Source organism: Oratosquilla oratoria, chromosome 11 (genome assembly GCF_046742065.1).
Source record: "Oratosquilla oratoria isolate Oo_2021 chromosome 11, ASM4674206v1, whole genome shotgun sequence".
Classification (NCBI taxonomy): Eukaryota; Metazoa; Arthropoda; class Malacostraca; order Stomatopoda; family Squillidae; genus Oratosquilla; species Oratosquilla oratoria.
Window position 1 is genome coordinate 43,099 of NC_134787.1, and position 23,891 is coordinate 66,989.

General features: G+C 38.1%; 1 protein-coding gene across 1 annotated transcript in view; it reads left to right on the top strand.

Annotated features, from left to right (window-relative positions):
* Positions 1 to 23,891, top strand: part of LOC143029538 (protein dispatched-like) — an 88,304-nt gene that overhangs the window by 32,475 nt on the left and 31,938 nt on the right. Inside the window, 3 exon segments of the mRNA XM_076192189.1 lie at positions 4,391 to 4,565; positions 16,913 to 17,136; positions 18,874 to 19,047. Coding sequence (XP_076048304.1) covers positions 4,391 to 4,565; positions 16,913 to 17,136; positions 18,874 to 19,047 — 573 coding nt within the window.

The following is a 23,891-nucleotide window of genomic DNA, read 5'->3' on the forward strand; positions in this document are numbered from 1 at the left end:
TGTGTCACCATATGGATAAAGAGATGATGAAAAAACTCATCAAAACCCTGATGTGTCCAAGACTAGAATATGTGTCAATGTTATGGTCCCACACATAGTGAAGGATATAAGATTGAGAGAATACAGAGGGCAGTAACCAAACTGGTCTCCAGCATGGTGGATATCATACGAGGAAAGACTAAAAGCACTGAGTCTGTCAACTTTGGAAGGTTGAAGAGAAAGAGGTGATATGATTACAATATTCAGGTCACTAAAGGGGATAGATTGGATTGACAGAAGAGATCTCCTGATGATGGGAAGGATTAAGAGGTTATGGGAGTGAATTAAGAAAGGCCACATGTCTAAATTATGTGAAGAAATATGGTTTTCCATATAGATGCATAAATATACAAAAAAAAATTAGAAGATGATATAGCCCAAGCTCAAACAATACATGAGTTCAAATCTAAATATGATCATTGGAAATCAAGGATATAGATTTAGTTGGAACTGTACATGAATTTGAGTCCAGGTATGTTAGAAAATTAGAGAGTAGGAGACAGGACCCACTGAGTGTTGTTCCTTTCCTGTACACTATGATTAAGTAAATAATATTTAGGTAAATACACACAAACTATGCTGTAACAATATGGACAGTATAAAAAAATTAGAAAGAATACAAAGAGCAATGACCAAGATGGCACCAACGCTCTTTTAATTGACATACGAACAAAGATTGTCTATATTGGAACTACCAACCCTGAAACAAAGAAGAAAAAGAGGAGATCTACTGACTATTTACAGAATTATGAAAGGAATGGAAGTCCTAGATAGAGATGCTTTATTAAAGTGGGACAAGAGAAAAACAAGAGGACATGAAAAGAAACTCAAAAAGGATAGTTATAGAAGATGTCTGAAAAAGAATAGCCTCCCACACAGAGTAGTGGATATCTGGAATAAATTGGATGAGGCAACAGTGTGTGCAAATACTACACAAGAATTTAAGAACAAACTTGATGCTGAAAGATACAAAGAAGGTCACTACAAGCATAGCTCCCTTCCCGTATAATGCAACTAGGTAAACTAGGTAAATACAAATGGTGGATGTATAAACAGATTAATCTCAGGATTAAATGAACCAAATGATTAATTACCTGTCAAAGGAAAAACCAGATATAATTGGAATTGTGGAGACAAAATTATGGGGTCCACTATTACCAGTGTCACTAGCTTAGAAATAGAGAGGAGGAACAAGGTGGAATCATGTTCTTGGCTAAGAAAAACTTAAATGTGATGAAAGTTACATATGAGAGAGAACAGATGATCACAATAAGAGTTGAAGATAGTGACATGAAAAGCAGAAAGTTTGCAGTGATTTATGTGCCCCCAAAAATGGGGTCTTGGAGAGAAAGAGATTATTCTAAAATGTTAGATGATACAAGGCTTTCATTAAATGAAATGCTGAAGGATGCAGGTAATGCAGTACTTATGAGAGATTTTAACTGCAAAGAAATATGTTGGGAAGAGATGACAGTGAAAGATGGAGAGGATTAACCACTTCCATACAGTGATGCCTACGCAGGCGGCATGAGGAGCAAGTGGGTACTCGATGATGCCGACATCGCCATCTTGATTATATTTATTGTAGTCATACCTACGTAACCTTCATTCTCTCTAAACTGGCTTCATCATATTTTCTATGGTTATCAAAATACACGGGTGAAAGAGAACGAACGATTAAGCACTGACTTTATTTTTTATAATGCGATTATTATAATGCAACATCGCACTAATGCTGCTAATGCTGCCAGATGTGGGATGTGCCCCGGAGTGAAGAGGTTAATGAGGAAATGTATTACTCGAAATGACTATAGAACATACAATGACACATTGGGTAAAAGAAAACACTAGATTTACAAATAATGAAGAATCATCGAGACTAGATTTATTATTTTTATGTCAGAACCTGAAATTTTGGACAAAATTGAATACAAGAAACCAATTGCAAAGAGTGACTACATACTACATGAGTTAGAGCTAAAGGAGGAAATATATATATATATATATAGAGAGAAATGAGAAATACAGAAAAGAAAGACTGATGTATAGTAAAATGGACTTTGATAAACTTAGGGAAAAATTCAACAATGAAGAAACACAAGTGGAAGAAAAATGGATAATTCTTATAAAATTCTATAAAGAAGGAGTAGATAAATATATCCCAAAGCAAAAACAGGAAAAAGTGTATATTAAGTGCTGGTTTAACAAAAGGGGCACCAAGCAAAATATAGAAGAGATGAAACTTGGAAAAGATGGAGAAAAGAAAAAAAACCTAGAAAGTGGCAAATATAAGTCAATGAAAGGAATGATTATGTAAAAAATGCAGGGAGGAAAATAAAACTATGAAAAAGACATAATGGAAAAATATACAGATCAACCAAAACTATTCTATAGATATATGAACAGTAAACTAAAGACCAAACAGGAAATAGTGAAACTATGCCAAGGGAATATGGAATACATAGAAGATACAGAAATGGCTGAAGTCATGAGCAAACACTTCAAGTCGGTTTTCACTAGAGAAAATGTACAACACTGGGATGAAGGGAGAGAAGTAAAATCCCTTCCATGAGGGAAATAATAGTAACACGGAAAGAAATAATGGACCAAATAATGAACTTTGATGTCAGGAAATTGCATGGCCCAGATGGAATCGCAAACTGGATATTAAAAGAATGTAAAGAAGAACTAATAGACAAAATATATAACATAATAAGTTGCTCACTCAAAGAAGGAAAAATACCAGAAGACTGGAAAAATGCTGATATCGTACCAATATATAAAGGAGGAAACAAGGAAGACCCAACAAATTACAGACCAGTTTCCTTTACAAGCACGGTAGCCAAAATTTGTGAAAAAGTTATAAAAAGTAGATGGATAAAACATCTGGAGGAGAACAATATACTAAATCCGAGACAATTCGGATTTAGACAGGGAAGATCATGTGCCACAAATTTGATCTGTTTTTACTCAAGACTACTAGATATAATACAGGAAAGGGACGGATGGGCTGATTGTGCTTTCCTAGATCTACAAAAAGCTTTTGACAAAGTCCCACACAAAAACTATTAAGAAAACTGGAAAGCATAGGAGGGATACAAGGTAAACTACTGAAATGGATGGAGGACTTTTTGCATGGAAGAAAAATGAGAGTAGTGCTCAGAGATAAGAGTTCTACTTGGGAAGAGGTGATTAGTGGAGTTCCACAAGGATCAGTATTGGCTCCAATAATGTTTGCTATTTATGTGAATGACATGGACGAGGGTGTGGAATGTTACATGAGCTTCTTTGCAGATGACGCAAAACTGTTAAAAAAAAAAGTGAGTACTGAAACAGACTGTGACTCACTGCAGAGAGACCTGAACAGACTTCAACATTAAGAAATGCAGCATAATGGGATTGGAAAAAGTAAAAAAAAAAGGATATCATGACAATATAAGATTTGTGCAAAGTTAAGAAAGTGGGATCTGAAAAAGACCTGGGAGTATCATCTCAAAGGATATATCCCCTGACAAACAGATGAAAAAAAAAATTGGTGAAATCTATAACTTGCTAAGATCAATAAAAGTGGCTTTTACTTATTTGGATGACGAAATGGTAAAGAAAATACCAGTCACACTGATAAGATCTAAACTGGAGTATGCAGCAACACTATGGACACCCAGTAATAAAAAGAATATAAAGAAAATCGAGCAAATCCAGAGAGCAACTACAAATATGCCCCAACACCGTCAAAACTGTCATAGGAAGACAGATGGTCAAAATTAGAATTACCAAATCTAGAACAAAGGAAAGAAAGAGGTGACTTGTTGACCATCTACAGAATTACTGTATGAGAGGAATAGAAATCCTTGATAGAGAAGATTTATTAAATTGGGATAAAAGAAACACAAGAGGACATGGAAAAAAGCTCAGAAAGGGCAATTATAGAAGAGACCTGAAAAAGAACAGCTTTCCCCACAGAGTGGTGGATTTATGGAACATACTAGACAAAACAATAGTGTGTGCAAAAATAATACACTCATTTAACAGCAAATTAGATATGGCAATATACTGAGATGGGACACCATGAGCATAGCTCCCCTCCCTGTAAGATACAACTAGGTAAATACTAGATTTACTTTTGCATATATAAATTATTTAAAAAAAAAATATATATAATGTGCCCAGTTGAAACCAACCTAAATGAAAAATCAAATCTCAAATAGGCGAAGGTGAATATAGATTGTAGGCTAGGGACAAGAGAAAAAAATTGGAGAAGTGATGATAATAGTAAAGAGTTGAATAAAAGTAGCATCTCTCATGCTCCAGTCACTTGTTTAACCCTGGTTTCTTAATTGTCTATGTGCAGCTGTGCTATGAGGACACACCTGAAGGACCTGTGCAGGTCTTTGAGAACTGCAGCAGTCATGATGCTAATGACACTACTTCAGAAACACCTATGGACACCCTCATCCGCTTCCGGAAGGAGCACACAATGGAGCATGACATGGTGGATGAAACAGGGTTCTTCTGCAATGACATACGTAAGTGACTGATCCTGGAGAACATATCCCATATTTTTTATATTATTATATTCATTATTCCCCGTCTGGGGTATTGGCTGCATGTTATTGTGGCAAAGTAGCATGCAGCTGATACTGTAGGGTGTATATGGGGTGCCCCTACAGATCAGAGCCACACATCATTTTGACTGTGATAGAGGAAATCTCTGTTCATAGAGAAATGATGATACTTCATTATACTGTGACAGTCCCTCCATTATGCTATCCCCCACCCCTTGTTACTGTCCTGTACCATTTCTCTGAATATTCATTTCCTTTTTTCACCTAACCCTGTGGTGGGGGAAAAGAATACTGCAACCTATTGTTCCCATTTGAGTCGTACAAGGCGACAAAAAAATGGGACAGGGAATAGGACTAGGCATCCTTCTCCCTGTAGCCCCAAAGGGGACATTCCCAAAATAGGTAAAGGCATGAGTGTCTAGGAGTTTTCCAACCAGTACCCTAAGGTTTAGGTCTTTTAATGTGCATGGATGTGGTACAGATGAGAGTAAAAAGGAAGAGATAGGCAGTATGTTTGTGAGGGGAAAGATGGATGTGTTGACATTGAGTGAAACTAACTTGAGAGGGAGGAGCAAGAGTGAGTTTGGAAGTGTAGATGGGAGGTTCTCAGGAGTGAAGAGAGGACGAGAGAGAGAAGGAGTGGCTAAACTAGTAAGTGAAGAGATAGGTAAGTCAGTAGGGGAGTGGATGGAGGTTTCTTCAAGGTTAATGTGGATGAAGGTGAAACTGGGAAGGGAGATGTGGGTTTTTGTAAGTACATGTGGGCTATGTAGTGAGAAGAGTGTAGAGGAAAGGGAGGCTTTCTGGATAAATTTAAATTAGTGCATAGAGGGATTAGGGAGAAATGTCATTGTAGTGGTGTTGGGAGACCTTAATTCTAGGGTAAGAAATAAACCAATAGACGGAGTGGTTGGGAAGTGTGGAGTTCCAGGAAAAAATCATAGTGGAGAGTTGATGATGGAGACATGTCTAGAAAGAGAGTTGATAATAGGAAACAGAGTGTTTAGGAAGAAACTTGAGCATAAGTACACATGGGAGAGGGTGGTGGATGGAAGGGTAGATAGAGCGTTAATGGATAACCAGGAGTATAGTAGGAAGAGTTAAGGATGTACACATTCTGAGGGGAGAGACTGGGAAAATATCAGATAATTTTTTTGGTGGAAGGTAAGTTGAGAGTGGAGGATAGATGGAAAAAGAGGAAAAGGACAGAAGGTAGGGAGGTGCTTAAAGTGAACTGCTTAAATGAGAAAGAAAAGGAGAAGGAGTACAAGAAGAAGCTGAGAGAGGAGTGGGAGGGAGTGAAGGATAGAGTAAAACTAGGAGTGGAAGAGGAATGGGGATGGTTCAAGGAGGGAGTCACAAGGTGTGCAAAGATGGTGTGTGGAACAAGGAGGATGGGAGAAAATAGAAGGAAATGTAGTGAGTGGTGGGATGAGGAAGCAAAGAAGATTGTAGAAAAGAAAGAGTTTTCACAGATTGGTTTAAAATAGTACTAGAGAATCATATGAGAAGTATAAAGAAAAGAGAAGTAAAACATAAGATAAAGGAGACATAAAGGAGAGCAGATGTGAAATGAGGTTAGAGTATGACAGAAAAATTTGAAAGTAATAAAAAGATGTTTTGGGAAGAAATTAAGAGAGGAAGAGGAGGCGAATCAAGTAGAGAAGAAAGGGTAAAAAGTGTAGATGGAGAGATGATAATGGAAAGGAGGTAGTAAGAGGAAGATGGGCAGAGTAATTAAGGGAGTTGCTAAATGTGAAGGAGGATAGGGAGTTAAAGGTAGTTGGATTGGGAAGTGCTAAGAAAATGACACTGCTGAGTGAGGAAAATGGAGGAGAAATAAGGAAAAATGGGGTGAAGGGAGTTGTTAAAATGATGAGAGCAGGTAAGGCACCTGGGTTGAGTAGATGTCATTCAGAATGTCTAAAAAAAAGGAGGTACAGTGATGGTGGACTGGCTGGTGAGGTTATTTAACCCTTTGGCTGCCCGATGCTGGGAGGATTTATGTTTCCGAAAAATTGCATTTTACCCATAATATATGAAGTGTCTATTTCCTTCTTTTGCATAATATTCTGATGTTGTGGACACCATTCCCAATCCAAATATACCAATATTAGCTTTCTGAGATAATTCATATATTTATTATGAATATTTTTTTCTGAAAAATGAAAATTTTGGGGAATTAAAAAAAAAAAAAAATACAAAAGTCATTCTTTTGTATGCCAGTAATACTCAGTAAGGTAGATAGTGACCATATGTTATAGGAACAGTGATATAGAGACACGTAAGTTGGTCCTGAAAAAAAAAAAAAATTACATGAAAATTTATTTCTTAGGGTACCTAAATTTTCTATCAATAAAACGATTATTCACACATTTTACCATATCACATCTAGCCTATCATAATTTTCTATCACTGGAAGTATTGTAACTAGAATATTTTAAGGCTAAAACATTTATTGAGAATATATATACGATTGATCAAAATTTTTTTCAGTCGTCTGCAGCTGCTACTGAAGAGAATTACCATACGCTATTAATTGGGGAAAAAACCATTATATTTCCTATTTCTTAGTGATTGTAAAACAACTACTCAACATATGAATGACATATATTCGGCCTTTTATGCAGGTTTAAATGCCAATTAAAGTCCATTCGCTCACAAATGTTTACATTCCATTAGTTGATATCACCGCGTAGATAAGGGCTATTAGTTTGTCCAGCTGGTAAGAGATGGCGGCACCTAACCGACTGTAAACTTGATCTCTCGTTTCTATAAGGTGTTGGGAGCATGGCGCGATGTTTAAAACGTTTTTTGGCTTGCGGTGCATTTTTGCGAGTTAGGGCTGTCATGAGACTTTTAATTTACGCAAAAATGCGCATTCGGCAGTCAAAGGGTTAATGTTTGTTTAAGAGAGGGTAGAGTGCTGGAGGACTGGAGGAGTGCCTATATAATACTGCTTTACAAGTAAAAAGTGGACAAGTGAGTGTAGTAGTTTCAGAGGGATCAGTTTTTTAAGTGTAGTTGGGAAGGCTTTTGGGAGAGTCATGATTGAGAAGATTAGGAAAGAAAGAGAGGGAGTAATTGGTGAGGAACAGTGTGGGTTTAGGACAGATAGAAGTTGTGTGGATGAGATTTTTGTGGTAAGACAGATATGTGAGAAACCTTTAGGAAAAGGTAAGGATGGTTTTTGGGGTTTTATGGATTTGGAAAAAGCTTATGACAGGGTAGACAGGAAGGTCTTGCAGATATATGGGATAAGAGGAAACCATTAAGAACAGTCAAGTTTTTACGAGAGTAGTAGAACTTGTGTTAGAATCAGAAATGGAGAGAGTGAGTAGTTTGAGGTAAAGGTGGGACTTCATCAGGGATGTGTTGTCACCATGGCTATTCAATTTATACATGGATGGGGTGGTGCAAGAGGTAAATGTAAGGGTAGTGGGTCAGGGATTGGAGATAGTTAAAGAAAATTGAGGAAAGTGGTAGATAAGTCAGTTGTTGTTTCCTGACAACACTGCACATGTAGCAGGGTCAGAGGAAGGATTGAGGAAGTTAATGACAGAATTTGGGAAGGTGTGTGAAAGAAGAAAGTTGAAGATAAATATGGGTAAAAGTAAGGTGATGAGATATACAAGGGGAGAAAGTGGCAGCAGACTGAGGGTGAGTATTAATGGAAAGAGGCTGGAAGAAGTGGATAGTTTTAGATACTTGGGTGTGAATGTGGCAGGAAAGAGAGGAGTGGAGGTGGAGGTAAAATGTAGATTGAGAAAAGCAAGTAAATGCCTCGGAGGATTAAAAAATGTAATGAGAAATAGACATTTGGGAATGGATGCTAAGAGAGTTGTATTTACCTAGTTGTATTTTGCAGGAAGGGGAGCTACGCTCTTGGTGTCCCGCCTTTGTATCTCGCAGTGTCTAGTTTGCTTTTAAACTCATGAATGGTTTTTGTGCACACTATTTCCTTGTCCAGTTTGTTCCAAGTGTCTACCACTCTGTGGAAAACTGTTTTTCTTCAGATCTCTTCTGTAGCTATGTTTTTTAATTTTCTTTCCATGTCCTCTTATGCTTCTCCTGTCCCAGTTTAAACCTTTGACTGCCCAATGCGCATTTTTGCGAAAATTAAAACAGTCTCATGACAGCCCTAACTCGCAAAAATGCACCGCAAGCCAAAAAAACGTTTTAAACATCGCGCTATGCTCCCAACACCTTATAGAAACGAGAGATCAAGTTTACAATCGGTTAGGTGCCGCCATCTCTTACCAGCTGGACAAACTAATGGCCATTATCTACGCGGTGATATCAGCTAATGGAATGTAAACATTTGCGAGCGAATGGACTTTAATTGGCATTTAAACCTGCATAAAAGGCCGAATATATGATTCATAGCTAAGTTTTGTCATTCATATGTTGAGTAGTTGTTTTACAATCACTAAGAAATAGGAAATATAATGATTTTTTCTCCAATTAATAGCGTATGGTAATTCTCTTCAGTAGCAGCTGCAGACAACTGAAAAAATTTTGATCGATCGTATATATATTCTCAATAAACGTTTTAGCCTTAAAATATTCTAGTTACAATACTTCCAGTGATAGAAAATTATGATAGGCTAGATGTGATATGGTAAAATGTGTGAATAATCATTTTATTGATAGAAAATTTAGGTACCCTAAGAAATAAATTTTTACTTAATTTTTTTTTTCTTCAGGACCAACTTATGTGTCTCTATATCACTGTTCCTATAACATATGGTCATTATCTACCTTACTGAGTATTACTGGCATACAAAAGAATGACTTTTGTATTTTTTTCTTTTTTTTTTAATTCCCCAAAATTTTCATTTTTCAGAAAAAAAATATTCATAATAAATATATGAATTATCTCAGAAAGCTAATATTGGTATATTTGGATTGGGAATGGTGTCCACAACATCATAATATTATGCAAAAGAAGGAAATAGACACTTCATATATTATGGGTAAAATGCAATTTTTCGGAAACATAAATCCTCCCAGCATCGGGCAGCCAAAGGGTTAACAAGTCCTCTCTATCAAGTATTTCTGTGCCTTTCATGATTCTGTAGATGGTCAGTAGGTCACCTCTCTCTCTTCTTTGCTCCAGAGTCGGTAAATCTAGTTTAGCCAATCTCTCCTCATATGACAAGTTTGCGAGTGCAGGTGCCATTTTTGTTGCTGCTCTCTGGATTCTTTCTATTTTCTTTATATTCTTTTTGGTACTGGGTGACCACAATGTCGCCGCATATTCTAGTCTAGGCCTTATCAGTGTGACCAATATTTTTTTAATAATTTCTTCGTCCAAATATGTAAATGCCACTTTTATTGATCTTAGCAAGTTGTAGGATTCTCCAACAATTTTGTTTATCTGTTTGTCATAGGATAATTAAACCCAAATCTTTTTCGGATTTCTCCTTCTTTACCTCCTTGGTTCCGATTTTATATGTCCTGATATTCTGTTATTGCTTTTTCCAAACTCCATTATGCTACATTTCTTAATATTGAAGTCCACCTCCCATTTCTGACTCCAGTTCCATACTTTATTCAGGTCTTACTGCAGTGATTCGCAGTCCTCTTCAGTTTTTACTTTCATTAAGAGTTTGGTGTCGTCAGCAAAGAAGCTCATGTAACATTTCACATCATCATCCATGTCATTCACATAAATAGCAAACATTATTGGAGCTAGTACAGATCCTTGCGGTACTCCACTGATCACCTCTTTCCAATCTGAATATTTTTCTCTGAGCACTACTCTCATCTTTCTACCAATCAGGAAGTCTTCCATCCATTTTAGTAGGTTCCCTTGTATCCCTCCTATATGTTTGAGTTTTTAAAATAATTTTTTGTGTGGTACTTTGTCAAGACCTTTTTGTAAGTCCAGGAAGGCACAGTCAGCCCATCCCTTTCTTGCACTATGTCTATTAACCTTGAGTAGAAACATATTAAGTTTGTGGTACATGATCTTCCTTGTCTGAACCCAAATAGTTTTGGGTTTATTATATTGTCTTCCAGGTGTTTTACCCATCTATTCTTGATGGTTTTCTCACAGATTTTGGCTATATTGCTTGTTATTGAGACTGGCCTATAGTTAGTTGGTTCTTCCTTGTTTCTTCTTTTATATACTGTATTGAGTAATTGTGCTGACAGCACTGCATGGGGGTAGAAACATGGAACAGAAGAGAGGAGGAGAGGAGGAGTTTAAATGTGTTTGAGATGAAGTGTCTGAGAAGTATGATAGGGGTTACTAGGTTGGATAAAGTGAGAAATGAGGAGGTGAGTAGGAGAACAGGGAAGGAAAGGGAGTTGGGAAATAAGGTTGATGAAAGAGTATTGGGATGGTTTGGGCAGATTGAAAGAATAAGTGAAGAAATATAGTAAAAGAAGTGTGGAAGGCAGAGGTGGAAGGAGTGAACATGAGGGGGTGACCAAGGATGAGATGGATAGATGGGGTAAAAGGGGCATTGGGAAAGAGGGGAATGTCTATTGAGGAAGAACAGGAGAGGACAGAAGATAGGAGTGAAGGGAGAATGGTTGTGTATGGATGATACTGTGATGCATGAGGGGCAGTGGGTGGGGGAAGGGTAGTGTGAGGAAGTGTGTGTGAGAAGTAAATTGATGTAGCCTGAAGTGATTTCTCTTTGTCTTCTCCATTTCTGGATGAGTGGATAGAGAGGGGAGTCGCTGATTAAATGAAGTTGCCTTGCTATGGATGTGCTGTGTCTTGCAACACTGTGTGTGACCCAGGTAGTGGGCAAGATGCAGGGATGACCTGTCATCCAGGAGGAACCAAGATAAGAGGGAGGGAAGAGGGTGGATGTTGGTGGAGTATGTGGGGATGGAAAGGGTGGGAGTGGATTTTATGCCTTTGTTTTTAGGCTACCTCCCTTATAAGGGGAAAAAGCCTTTGGTATATGTATGCTGAATGTGAAGGAGGATAGGGAGGGAAAGGTAATTGCAGTGGGAAGTGCATGAATGAAGAAAATGGAGGAGATATAAGAAAAGATGAGGTGAAAGTCATTATCAAAATGATGAGAGGAGGTAAGGCACCTGGGTTAGATGAATGTCATGCATACTGTCTATAAAAGGGAGGTACAGTGATGGTGGACTGGCTAGTGAGGTTGTTTGATGTTTGTCTAAAAGAGGGTAAAGTGCTGGAGGACTAGAGGAGTGCCTAAATATTTCTGCTTTACAAGGGAAAAGGGGACAAGTGTGAGTGTAGTAGTTTCATGGGGATGAGTTTGTTGATTGCAGTTGGAAAGACTTATGGGAAGGTTTTGATTGAAAGGATTAGGAGAGGAAGAGAGGGAGTAATTGGTGAGGAACAGTGTGGGTTTAGAAGAAATAGAGGTTGTGTGGATCAGATTTTTGTGGTAAGTCAGATATGTGAAAAAGCTTTAGGAAAAGGTAAGGATGTTTTTTGGTCCTTTATAGATTTGGAAAAGGCTTATGATAGAGTAGACAGGAAGACACTGTGGGAGATATTGCACATATTTGGGATGGGAGGAAAGCTGTTAAGAACAGTCAAGTTTTTACGAGAGTAGTAGAGTCTGTGTTAGAATTAGAAATAGTGTGAGTGGTTTGAAGTAAAGGTGGGACTTTGTCAGGGATGTGTTATGTTGCCTTGGCTGTTCAATTTATACATGGATGGAGTGGTGCAAGAGGTAATGAGCCCAGGATTGGAGATTGTTAAAGAAAATTGAGAAAAGTGGGAGGCAAGCCAGTTGTTGTTTGCTGATGACACTGCTCTTGTGGCAGGATCAGAAGAGAGATTAAGGAAGTTAGTGATGGAGTATGGGAAGATGTATAAAAGAAGGAAGTTGAAGATATATGTAGATAAAAGTAAGGTGATGAGATGTACAAGGGGGGAGGATGACAGCAAAATGAAAATAAGTATGAAGGGAAAGAGACTGGAGGAAATGGATGGTTTTAGATACTTGGGTGCAAATGTGGCAGAAAAGGAAGGAGTGGAGGTGGAGGTAGAACGTACATTGAGAATAGCAAGTAAATGCCTTGGGGAAGTGAAATGTGTAATGAGAAAAAGACATTTGGGAATGGATACTAAGAGGAGATTGTATGAAGGAATAATTATGCTGACAACATTGTATGGGGCAGAAATATGAAATATGGGAAAGAAAGAGTTTAAATATGTTTGAGATGAAATGCTGAGAATTATGGTAGGGTTATTAGGCTGAATAGAGAGAGAAACAGGGAGGTGAGGGGGAGAAGAGGGGTGGAAAGGGAAGTGGGAGATAGGGTTGATGAAAGTGTATTGGGATGGAAAGAATGAGTTATGAAAGATTAGTAAAAGAGGTGTGGAAGGCAGAGGTGGAGGAAGTGAACACTAGGGGGCAACCAAGGGTGAGACGATCGGGTGGAGTAAAAGGGGCATTAGGAAAGAGGGGAATATCTGTTGAGGAAGGAAGGGAGAAAACAGAAGTTAGGGGTGAGTGGAGAAAGGTTGTGTATGGATGATGCTGAGATGCATGGAAGGGAGTGGATGGGGGGTGAGGGAGTATGTATGAATGATATTTTGACACAGCCCAAAGGGATTTCTCCCCATCTTCTTTTTTTTCTGCATGAAAGGACAGAGAGGAGGCATTGCTGATTCTCTTCACTCCAGGGCACATCGCACGTCTGGTAGCATTAGCTGCCCGACGTGCGATGTTGCGCCTTAATAATCGCATTATAAAAAATAAAATCAGTGCTCAATCGTTCTTTCTCTTTCACCCGTGAATTTTGATAACCATAGAAAATATGATGAAGCCAGTTTAGAGAGAATGGAGGTTACGTAGGTACGACTACAATAAATATAATCAAGACGCCGACATCGGCATCATCGCATACCCACTTGCTCCTCATGACGCCTACGTAGGCGTCACCGTATGGAAGTGGTTAAGTGAAGCAACCTTGTTGTGTATGTGTTTTGTCTTGCATTGCTTCTGACCAAGGGCATTTGGCAAGATGCAGGGATGACCCATCATCCAGGAAGAACCAAGAAAAGAGAGAGGGATTGGTGGTGAAAGGGAGTGGTATGTGGGGATGAAATGGGTCAGAGTAGATTTATGTTTTTTGACTTTGGCTACCTCCCCTGTAAGGGGGAAAAAACATTAATATATATATATATATATATATATGTATGTTTATATGTATATGTATGTTTATATGTATGTATTAATATTTTTGTTGAAGGTGATGCTACTTTTTACACTGATAATTTTCTTCTGGGTGGTTCCTTTTTTTCATCTTACTATTCGCTGTAGTATAGGGTCTAAACTGTAGAACTTGTCCATGGTTCTTCATAATCTCCAATCTGGATTTTGGCTCAACTGAGCCTTCTTCGGGGAATGATATTGATGTCATTGGTGGGTAGTATTTAACCACTGTTTAAATGGTAATGCAAAAAGTTCACCAGAAAGTTGGAAAATGCCCGTTCAAATGTAAACCAGGAAATAGAATGCCCAACTCAGATCTTTCTCAATAATGACTTTAGCTATTAAGAAGTGCAAAAGCTAACCACAATTATAATGGACAAGTGATACACCAACTCATGCTTAGAGCATAACGGGGAAGTAATAAGGCTTTATTACAAATCTCACTTTTCATCAGCTTACATGGAAGACAAGAAGGCTATAAAAAATGTTAGTACTGCCCATATATGAAAAAAACAGTAAAATTTATCTTTTATTACAGAAGCAGGAAAACATTCTGTCTGCTTCTCTGAAATACCTCCCGTCAGGAAGAATGAGAAAGAAATTCTCATATCATATACATATACAAATGCACCAAAAGGAACTGTGGAACCATTCCATCAACATATATTGGAATGACAACTGTGAAGCTCCAATCTAGACTGGTTGCACACTTATATGCAGGAACTCCCAAAAACTATGCAGTCACATTACACAAATACCTCATAAACTGTGAAGAACTGAAAAATAATGCTAAAATTTTGAAAACCTTCATGGATCCAATAATGTTGAAAATGATTGAGGTACTTTACATTAAAGATCATAATTTGAGCTTGACTGTACAAGCACCTGAGTACATGGTAATTTAATATTAATTGATGAGCATTTTCCAGCCTTCTGGTGAACTCTTCCTCTGTTACCATTTAACCAATTGTATGTCATTGTGACAAATGGAAATAAGCTCCACTGCAAGGACTTGAACCTTTGCCTTAGTGTCTGCTTATTATGAAACATAGATGATAGCATTGAGCCAGCCAGACCCTACAAAAGAAATATGAAGCAAAGATGATAGCATTGTAGGGTCTGGCTGGCTCAATGCTATTGTTTTTCCTTCATAATAAGCAGTCCCTAAGACAAAGGTTCGAGTCTTTGTGGTGGAGCTTATTTAACCAATTGTTAAATACACCCAACCCTCCATTTAATGGACCCCAGTGCAACAGATCCTCAATTAATTGGATGATGGCCCTATCATCTGCTGCTGCATACAGTTGTCTGATCCGAGTCATTCATCTGTTGTTGAGTGATATCTTACAGTAATACATCAGCCTGTACCTGCACCATGCCACCCAAGAAAGAACTTTATTTCAGTTAATTTACTTCATATTTACCTGTTGTGTGTGTTAGAACTAATCAATAATTCAGTAATAACATATTATTTTCAGGCACAATAAAAGAAAGCAATAAATGTATACTGTACCAAATTGCCAACAACAGTCATTTGTCTGTTATTTACTGATCCAGTCTGTTCTATTTAAATTTAGCAAGAGGGTCAAATGTACTGCCCATCAAACAGCAATATCACTCTGTGAAGAAGGCTCAATTGAGCCGAAATCTGAATCTGAGAATATAAATGCCTGCAGATAAGTTCTATAGAGTTTAGACCCTCCACTGTGGTGAATAGTTAGATCTAAAGAAACCACATACTAGAAAATTATCAACATGGAAAGTAACATCACCTTCAACAAAATTTTGTCTATTAGAAGACTTGCTGCCTGTCTACTCTTTATTATTGTCTTTTGTTATTGTAGTTATTATTATCATTATTAGAGTTTTTATAGTATTATAGAGTATTATATATATTTTGTAGTGTTATAGAATTTTTATAGTATTATTAGTTTTTATGAGAGAAGCAGAGTTTGTGTTAGAATTGGAAATGGAGAAAGCAAGTGTTTTGAGGTAAAGGTAATACTTTGCCAGAGATGTGTCATGCCACCATGGCTGTTCAATGTGTACATGGATAGGTTGGTGCAGGAGGTAAATACAAGGGTAATGGGCAGTGGACTAGAGATGGTTAAAAAGAATTGAGAAAAATGGGAGATAAGCCCAGTGTTGTTTGCTGACAACACTGCACTTGTAGCAGGATCAAAAAAGAAATTAAGTTAGTGACGGTGTTTGGGAAGGTGTGCAAAAGGAGAAAGTTAAAGGTAAATGTAGGTAAAAGTAAGGTGATAAGATGTACAAGGAGAGAGGATGGCAGCAAATTGAAAGTGAATATTAAGGGAGAAAGGGTGCAGGAAATGGATAGCTTTAGATATTTGGGGGTGCATGTGGCAGGAAAGCATGGAGTGGAATTGAAGGTAGAATGTAGATTGAGAGAAACAAGTAGATGCTTTGGGTTATGAAAAAGTGTAATGAGAAATAGATATTTGGGAACAGATACTAAGAGAAGATTATATGAAGGGGTGATTATGCGGACAGCGCTGTATGGGGCAGAAACATGGAACATAAGAGTATCATTGGTGCTTATCTCTGTGCATGTTGGTTCTGTAATGCTGTCTTTGGGCTCACAGAAAAACAAGGATAGTGTTTATGACACATTCAGTATTTTTGAAGTGTTCTCCTACACAAAATACTGCATCACATTCACACTATGTCTCCAAGATTCCACAAGGTTTTTAAACAGTAATTTCTATCATGTAATACAGATATTTTTTTTAACTCAGCCCTAGTGTGCCAGTATAAAGGTTAATTATGGTGACTTGTTAGTACTAGATAAGATTAATTATTCTTTACACAATCATTTTGATACATTATTTTAGATTGTTTACACACTATAGAAACAAAAACTTCACTACAAGTATTACTAAGAACATATCATTCCATCCCAGCAAATGACAAGTGTATTTTTCTTTTATTCCTATGCCACATACCCATATTTAGCCATCTACTAAAATGTGATAGTGGTGAACATATCAAAACTGAATTTAAGTTCCAGTATAGGTCTGATAAAAGAAAATTCCTGTTTCATATATTGTGTAGTCAGTATTGTTCTCTGAATTCAGAAAAAGAATGATGAAGCCTATTCACTAATCCAAGTAATATTTACAGAAATTGAATACTCCCATGTTGTCCTGGCTAGCAAAGAGCCCAAAGATGACTTGTTCACCCTTGAAAACATCAGGGCTATGTGCAAACTTGATGCCCAGCTCCGCGAGTATGACCAGTTTCAGGAAATCTGTGAGACGCGTTCCAGAAACCGGTGTTGCCCATCTTGGTCGCTGCCCAACTATGTGGCTTTCCTAAACAAGAGAGAGTCCTGTCATCATGTTAATGTAAGTAACAAACCAAAAGTTCTCAGCCCTTCTGTAACCCAAGGTCTATAATCTGTTCATTTTAACTTGAAAGAGATCTATTCAAAAACAAAAAGTACAACCACTCCTCGTTTAATGACCTACTCGGTTAATGACAACGCGGAGTAATAACGGGCTTTATGACAGACCAATATTCGTTTACGTAAATCTCCCGAAGTTATGACGTCGTGTACGATAAGTTGGCTGAGGCAAATTTGTATGATGTTATAAATGAACTTGTACGATGGATATTAGCTATGAGGTAAAGTGCTCTGAAGCTTAGGTCTACATTACCATCCTGCAAGCTGCAAAAACTACCTGGGGTACAGTATATACCAGTATTGGTAAATTTTTAGTTTCAACCATGGGCGCAATATAGCAATAGAAAATTAATTATTAATTTTGTAAATTATAATGTATCAACGTAATATGCAATTTTGTGAGCGGAAATAAAAAAACAAAGAAGGTGCTAAAACAGATTTTGTAAGTAACGAAGTCGTGTCGGACCAATGGCACGCCATGTTTGTTATGATAGATGCCGGAGTCGAAGAAATGAAAGGATGATAAATTCGTCTAACCTAAACTAAACTAACATAACGTGTGTTTAATAAATCATTACCTGCAAATTAAATGTCATCCGGCTCGTCCTCATTGTCATCATCGTGAGAGACGTTGGTGGGCTTTTCAACCACTCTCTCAGCTTGCGGGGTATACAAAGTTGCAGCTTGAAGGGATGCATATATCTCCGCTCCATAACATTCTTTCAAGAAAATGTACCTGGCAAGGCACTATCGGAAGTACCGAGGCTGTCAATTGACAGACGACAAGATGGCATCCCGATCCTATGCTACCAACTTTGTTCATTAGCATATTTGTTTGTAGCAAGGTATTTTTTATTTTCATTTCCGCCCACAAAATTGCATATTATGTTGACACATTTTAATTTACAAAATTAATAATTAATTTTCTATTGCTATATTGTGCCCATGGTCGAAACTAAAAAAATACCCCGGTATTTAATGTGGAATGTCAGCATACGCGGATTCGGTCATACACAGTAATTTCAGGAACCTAACCACTGCGTTATTTGAGGGCTTTCTGTACCATTAAAACAGTAAATAAAGCTTAATGTACTGTATAAATGAGGGAAAATATACAAAAATAAAGATACATGTATTGCTGGACATTGTACATACAGTACATGTACGTATATGTATACACTTTCACTTAACGACCAATTCGGTTAACGACGGTGATGCTGGTCCCAATTGTCGTCGTTAAACAAGGAGTGTTTGTATATCAGCCAATGTAGTAATCATGTAACTGAAAGCATGTTTGTGCATTAGCTTTCTTTCATACCTGTTTTCATTTTGCTTCTTCCATACTTTTCATGTAATGTAGTGTAAGGAGTGGTAAGTTGTATTCTTGTATACTATATTTGTCATATAATCTACATAGTTAATGAAAACTATATCTGGCAACACACTTTAAATTCAGTCTGGATACCCGCATCCTTTGCCCATTCACTTGATACCAATAGAAGTGTAACTCACTGAGACTCCCCTTCTTTACCAAAGTAATACCACAAAACCAAATAAAATGGCATGGTGGAGGATGCAATAAAGAAATAAACACTCTTCCATACAGAAGATGTTAATAGGTCCCTTTTTTAAAGGCACTTTAACAAGTGGCACTTCTCTTTCTGCTTCCCGCCTTCAGGAAACGGACATTGCCAATGTGCGGCGCCTCCTTCGTCGGTGTGCAGGCCAGCTTGACATGGAATGGGGCTGCAGCATGAATCGCTGTAAGAAGGCACCGAAGGAGTGCCTTGAGAACAACGCTGTCTACACTATCTTACATTTCCTCACTGATGTCAATTTTCTGAACCCGGAGGTAGAGTGGGGACACTTTTATTTAATTTTGTTGTATCATCAAAATTTATTTTATTTTTTCTGTCTGTGATGAATTGACACATTTGCACACAAATTTGCACAGTTGATGCATGTAATCTAAACTGACCAGAAATTTGACCCTGAAAATATTTAAACCAATTTCACATAAGATTCTACTTAAGTATAGCTAACCAAATATATCTAATTTAGCTCCCCCTCCCCTCCCAAAAAAAAGAAATGCAGGCAGGAGTGGGGTGGGTGGGAGAATAAGAAAGTAAGGTGATAGACTAGGGAGTATGAGACTGAGACTAAATGAGCAGAGAGGAGGTAAGGGATGCATAAGTGGTGTTGATGAGGTAGAGGACAAAAGAAAGGTTAGGCACATGTGCCAGGAGGTGCACAGCCATGGCCAGAGCCACAGAGGAGTTTGAGGGGCTTCAAACTAAAAGGATCTTCTGATTGAAGTCCCCTTCAGGACAGAGACAACTCCTAACTTGAATAGAATAGCCTATCCATAGCTGAAACAAAAACTTATAAGGTATGTAACTGTTGAGGGAGTGAAGTGGATAGAGGTGGGAGAAATTGGGAGGCTAGGATCATTGAGGAGGGAGGGAGTGATATAAGTGATGTCACATCATTGTCCTCAGACAAATTCATAGAAAATGGGGCTACATGACATTATGTTAACTCAGACATTTTCAGTTGATGTGGACAAACTTTTATAATAAAATCTTGAGAGAACAGCCCTGAAAAGGAGTGTACTAGCATGGAGGGTTGAGTTTCACACTCACCTTGCAACTATGTGAATCTGGGTTTGACCCCAGTTTACAAGTGTCCTGGTTACTCATGCTCATGTCCATGTTACTCAACTTGACAGGATCACCCATACCTAACTGCATTCGTGGGTAAGCTTTTTGTTTAATTCCACAAGAAAGAAAAGAATCCAACAGGTATAAATCCCACCAGATAGGAAAGTGTGTTATGCCTGAAGGCAAAATAGGACTGGAGGAACTGGGTAGGATGGTAGATATAAGAGAAGGATAGGAGATGATCATATACAATAAACCAGTGGCTCCTTACATAGAGCTGGGAATAATTGTCAAAGGAAGATGTCAGTCCAGAGGGAAAGGTAAGAATTTTTCTAGGTATATATGAAATTGAATTAATCAATTTATTGCCCCAGGGCTCTCTTGCAAGAGACCTAAGGCTTTCATATAACTGGCAATGGCCATTGGACAGTCTGACAATTCAGGGAAGAAATATTGTATTGTTGTCTAAGAATAGTATAAAATGAGGTGCTCAGTGTCCTCTATGTGATGGTTGAACATAAGAACATAAGAATAAAGGAGACTGCAAAAGACCATAAGGCCTACACTAGGCAGCTCCGTATCCATCACCACCTGTCATCCCCATCCATAAAGTTGTCTAATCGTTTTTTAAAACAACTGATAGTTTCAGTGCTTACTACATATTTACTAAGTTTATTCCACCCTATTAGTAAACCAATTCTTGCCTATTTCCTTCTTAAATCTAAGTTTGTACATCTAGGGCAGTTTGATTCTGTGGCCAGGCCTATTCTGTGCTAATACTCTCTTAGAGCTAGATTGTCCTGAACATAAGCATAATTATTTGGTTCCTGTTTCTGGTGAGTTGACGTGGCGTAGTTGACGTGGTGGCGATCAGGGAGGATGCTAGAGGTAATCCTGGACAAGGCATTGGCCATTTGGTTATCCTCTCCCTTGATGTACTCGATGTGAATATCAAATTAGGACAGGAATGACAGCTTCCGAGAGACTATTGGTGAGTGGTGGTCAGAGATCCTGTCCAGTGCATGGGTGAGCAGTTTGTGGTCGGTAAGGATGGTAAATGGCCGGCCTTCTAAGTAATAGAGGAAATGCTTTATGGTTGAAAATATGGCTCCCTGTCGAATGCACTATAGCACATTTGAGAAGGGTCCATTTGTTTGGAGAAGAATGCAATCGGATAGAGCTGGCCGTTGACCCTGTGTTGTAGGACTGCACCTATCATTGTGGAGGAGGCGTCGGTGGTAAGGAAGGTGGGGGCATGGGTCACTGGGTAGGACTGGCGGGTGGCCTCTGCAATTGCAACCTTTACCTTTTCCAGAGCCTAAAGACAGTTAATGACAGAGTTTAGGAAGGTATATGATAGGTGGAAGTTGAAAGTAAATAGGGTAAATGCAAGGTGATGAAATATATTAGACAAGGGTGATGGTGAATTGGAGTTAGGGCTTAAAGGAGAGAAGTTAGATGAGGTAGATATTTTTAATTATTTGGGGTCACATGTATCAGGGAATGGAGGAGTGGGAGGTAAACTATAGAGTGAGGGAAGTAAATCTCTTAGGGGATGCAAAGAGAAGAATATATGAAGGGGTGATTGTCGCTATGAGACAGTATGGGGTAGAGGCTTAGAATTTAAGGAAAGGAGAAAGGAGACATTTAGATATATTTGAGAAATATGGTCGGGGCTACAAGGATGGATAGAGTAAGAAGTAAAGAGGTGAGGTAGAGATCAGGGGTGGAAAGGGATCTCGGAGATATTGCTGATGAAAGTATACTGGGATGGTTTGGACACATGGAAAGAATAAGTGAAGAAAGACTAGCAAAAAGAATGTGGAAGGCAGAAGTGGATGGAGTGAACTTGAGAGGGACACCAAGAATGAGATGGATGGATGGGCTAAAGGGGACCTTGGGTAAAAGGGGAATGTCTATTGAGCAGGGAAGGGAGAAGACAAAAGATGGCCCAAAGGGATTTCTCCTCATTTTCTCTATTTTTTGCATCAGGGGACAAGAAGGGAGGGTCACCATTTAAATGAAGTGATGGAACCCTGCTGTTGATATGCTGTGTCTTGTTGCATTGGTTTTGATCTGGGCAGTAGGTGGGAGATAGGGATGACCCTTCATCTATGAGGAGCTAAGATAGAGGGGAGTTAAATGGATGACAGAACAGCATGGATAGGGTGGGTACATGTGTAGCTACCTTCCTGAAAGGGGGAAGAAACCTTTGGTATATAGATAAATAAATTGGTCTGTGAGCCAGAGTCACACATCATTCATCTTTGAGTAAATTCTTTATTCTTAAAGGAATGGTGAGATGTTTTTATATTATTGTTATCTCTCCTTTATGCCATCACCTTAAGTCCACTGTTTACCTGCTGTATGACTCTTCCTTCTCTGATCACCCATGTTAGTGTCGAATGAAACAAATCTAAAATGAAAGGAAGAGTCGGAGTTTGGGAGCATAGTGGGTAGAGTGTCTAGAGTGGTGAGAGAGAGAGGAATGAAAGGAGAGACCCTATTGAAGATACTGTGGGTGATTGTGAAATTGGTGTGAGAAATATGGGCTTTTGTGAGTGCATATGGCGATTGATAGTGAGAAAACTAAAGAGGAGAGGGAAGCATTTTGGATTTATTTAAATGAGTGTGAAGAGAGTTCTGGGAAAAATGTAAAAGTAATGGTGTCAAGGGGTCTTAATTCTAGAGTAGGAGATGCTCTGATAGATGAAGTAGTAGGGAGGTATGGGAGTAGGAGGAAGGAACTATAGCAGAGAGATTTTAGAGATATGTGTTAAAAAGGGAATGATGTTAACACAGTGTTTGGCAAGGGAGACATGCATGAATATACATTGGACAGGATGGTAGGTGGGAGGATAGTCATGATGGTATTGATAGACAATGTACTATTACCCAGAAGGAGGATTTGAAGAATTCTGAACATGAATGTATACCATGGGCTGGTAGAAAAGAAATTTGAAATGGAGGTAAAGTGGAGAAGTTTTCTCCCGTACCCCAGGAGCTGAAGAGACTCCCTTCACCTGGGGACAGTAAAGCAACCTTAGTAATAGAAGAGGATGTGGAGCACAGATTAGAATATACTTATAATTCAATTTCAATCATTTTATTCAATCCTAAATGTTTGTTTGGGTCTGCAAGGAGTAAAGATTATCTCGATTCATGAAACCCAGTGGTCATTGAAATAATCTAATCTAGTCCTGGCTAACACCTGACAATTTGCTTATCATAGAGGAATTTGTGGGCTTAATGGTTTAAACATACAACAAGTTCAGGGACTATACTATAGTGTTCTTCATACTTTGGCAGCATTGCAGATTTTTTCATCAACCTTCAAAGTACAGAAACATTATTATTGTCCTGTGTCAGAAAACAAATGTGATTTTACTAAGCTATTTTTCATAGAGTAGATTTTTGCAGGTAAGTTATTTTGTGCCATATTCACCATAAAACCTTCATATATAGTCTTATTAAAATAGTTGCCTGAACTTGCAGTTGTAGATATGCTTAACCAAAGTATAAATGATTAATAGTAAAAATAGTTTAACATCTGTTTAAAGAAAATCTGAAAGCAAGGTTCATTTGAAGGCAAACAATTAACTATTTCTTGAATCTAATAGATGCTGTCACACAGAATAACATTTTTCTTTGTGATAATGCTGTTTTCCATGTCTCATTTTCTAATATAATGTAAAATCATTATACATGCCATTGGGGATATGTGAACCTGTTGCATACATAATGACTGGTTAGCAGTTCTTGGGCACCATAACAGACAACCAGAATTAACTTGACTGATCACAATCACCATCACAAATATGATCTAAGTTCATTCCCATAATTCCACACCTTACTAAATAATTTTTACTTGGAACCACCAATCAATCACCAGACATGTAGCAGGCTCATGTCTTGTCAGTGGTATTGTCCATAGGGTGTAAACAGAAGACATTAGAACATCATATATATTTGACCTTAAAATAACCACATAATAGAGCTGTTGTGATTACATGAAGTAGACTGTGCTGAAAACAAA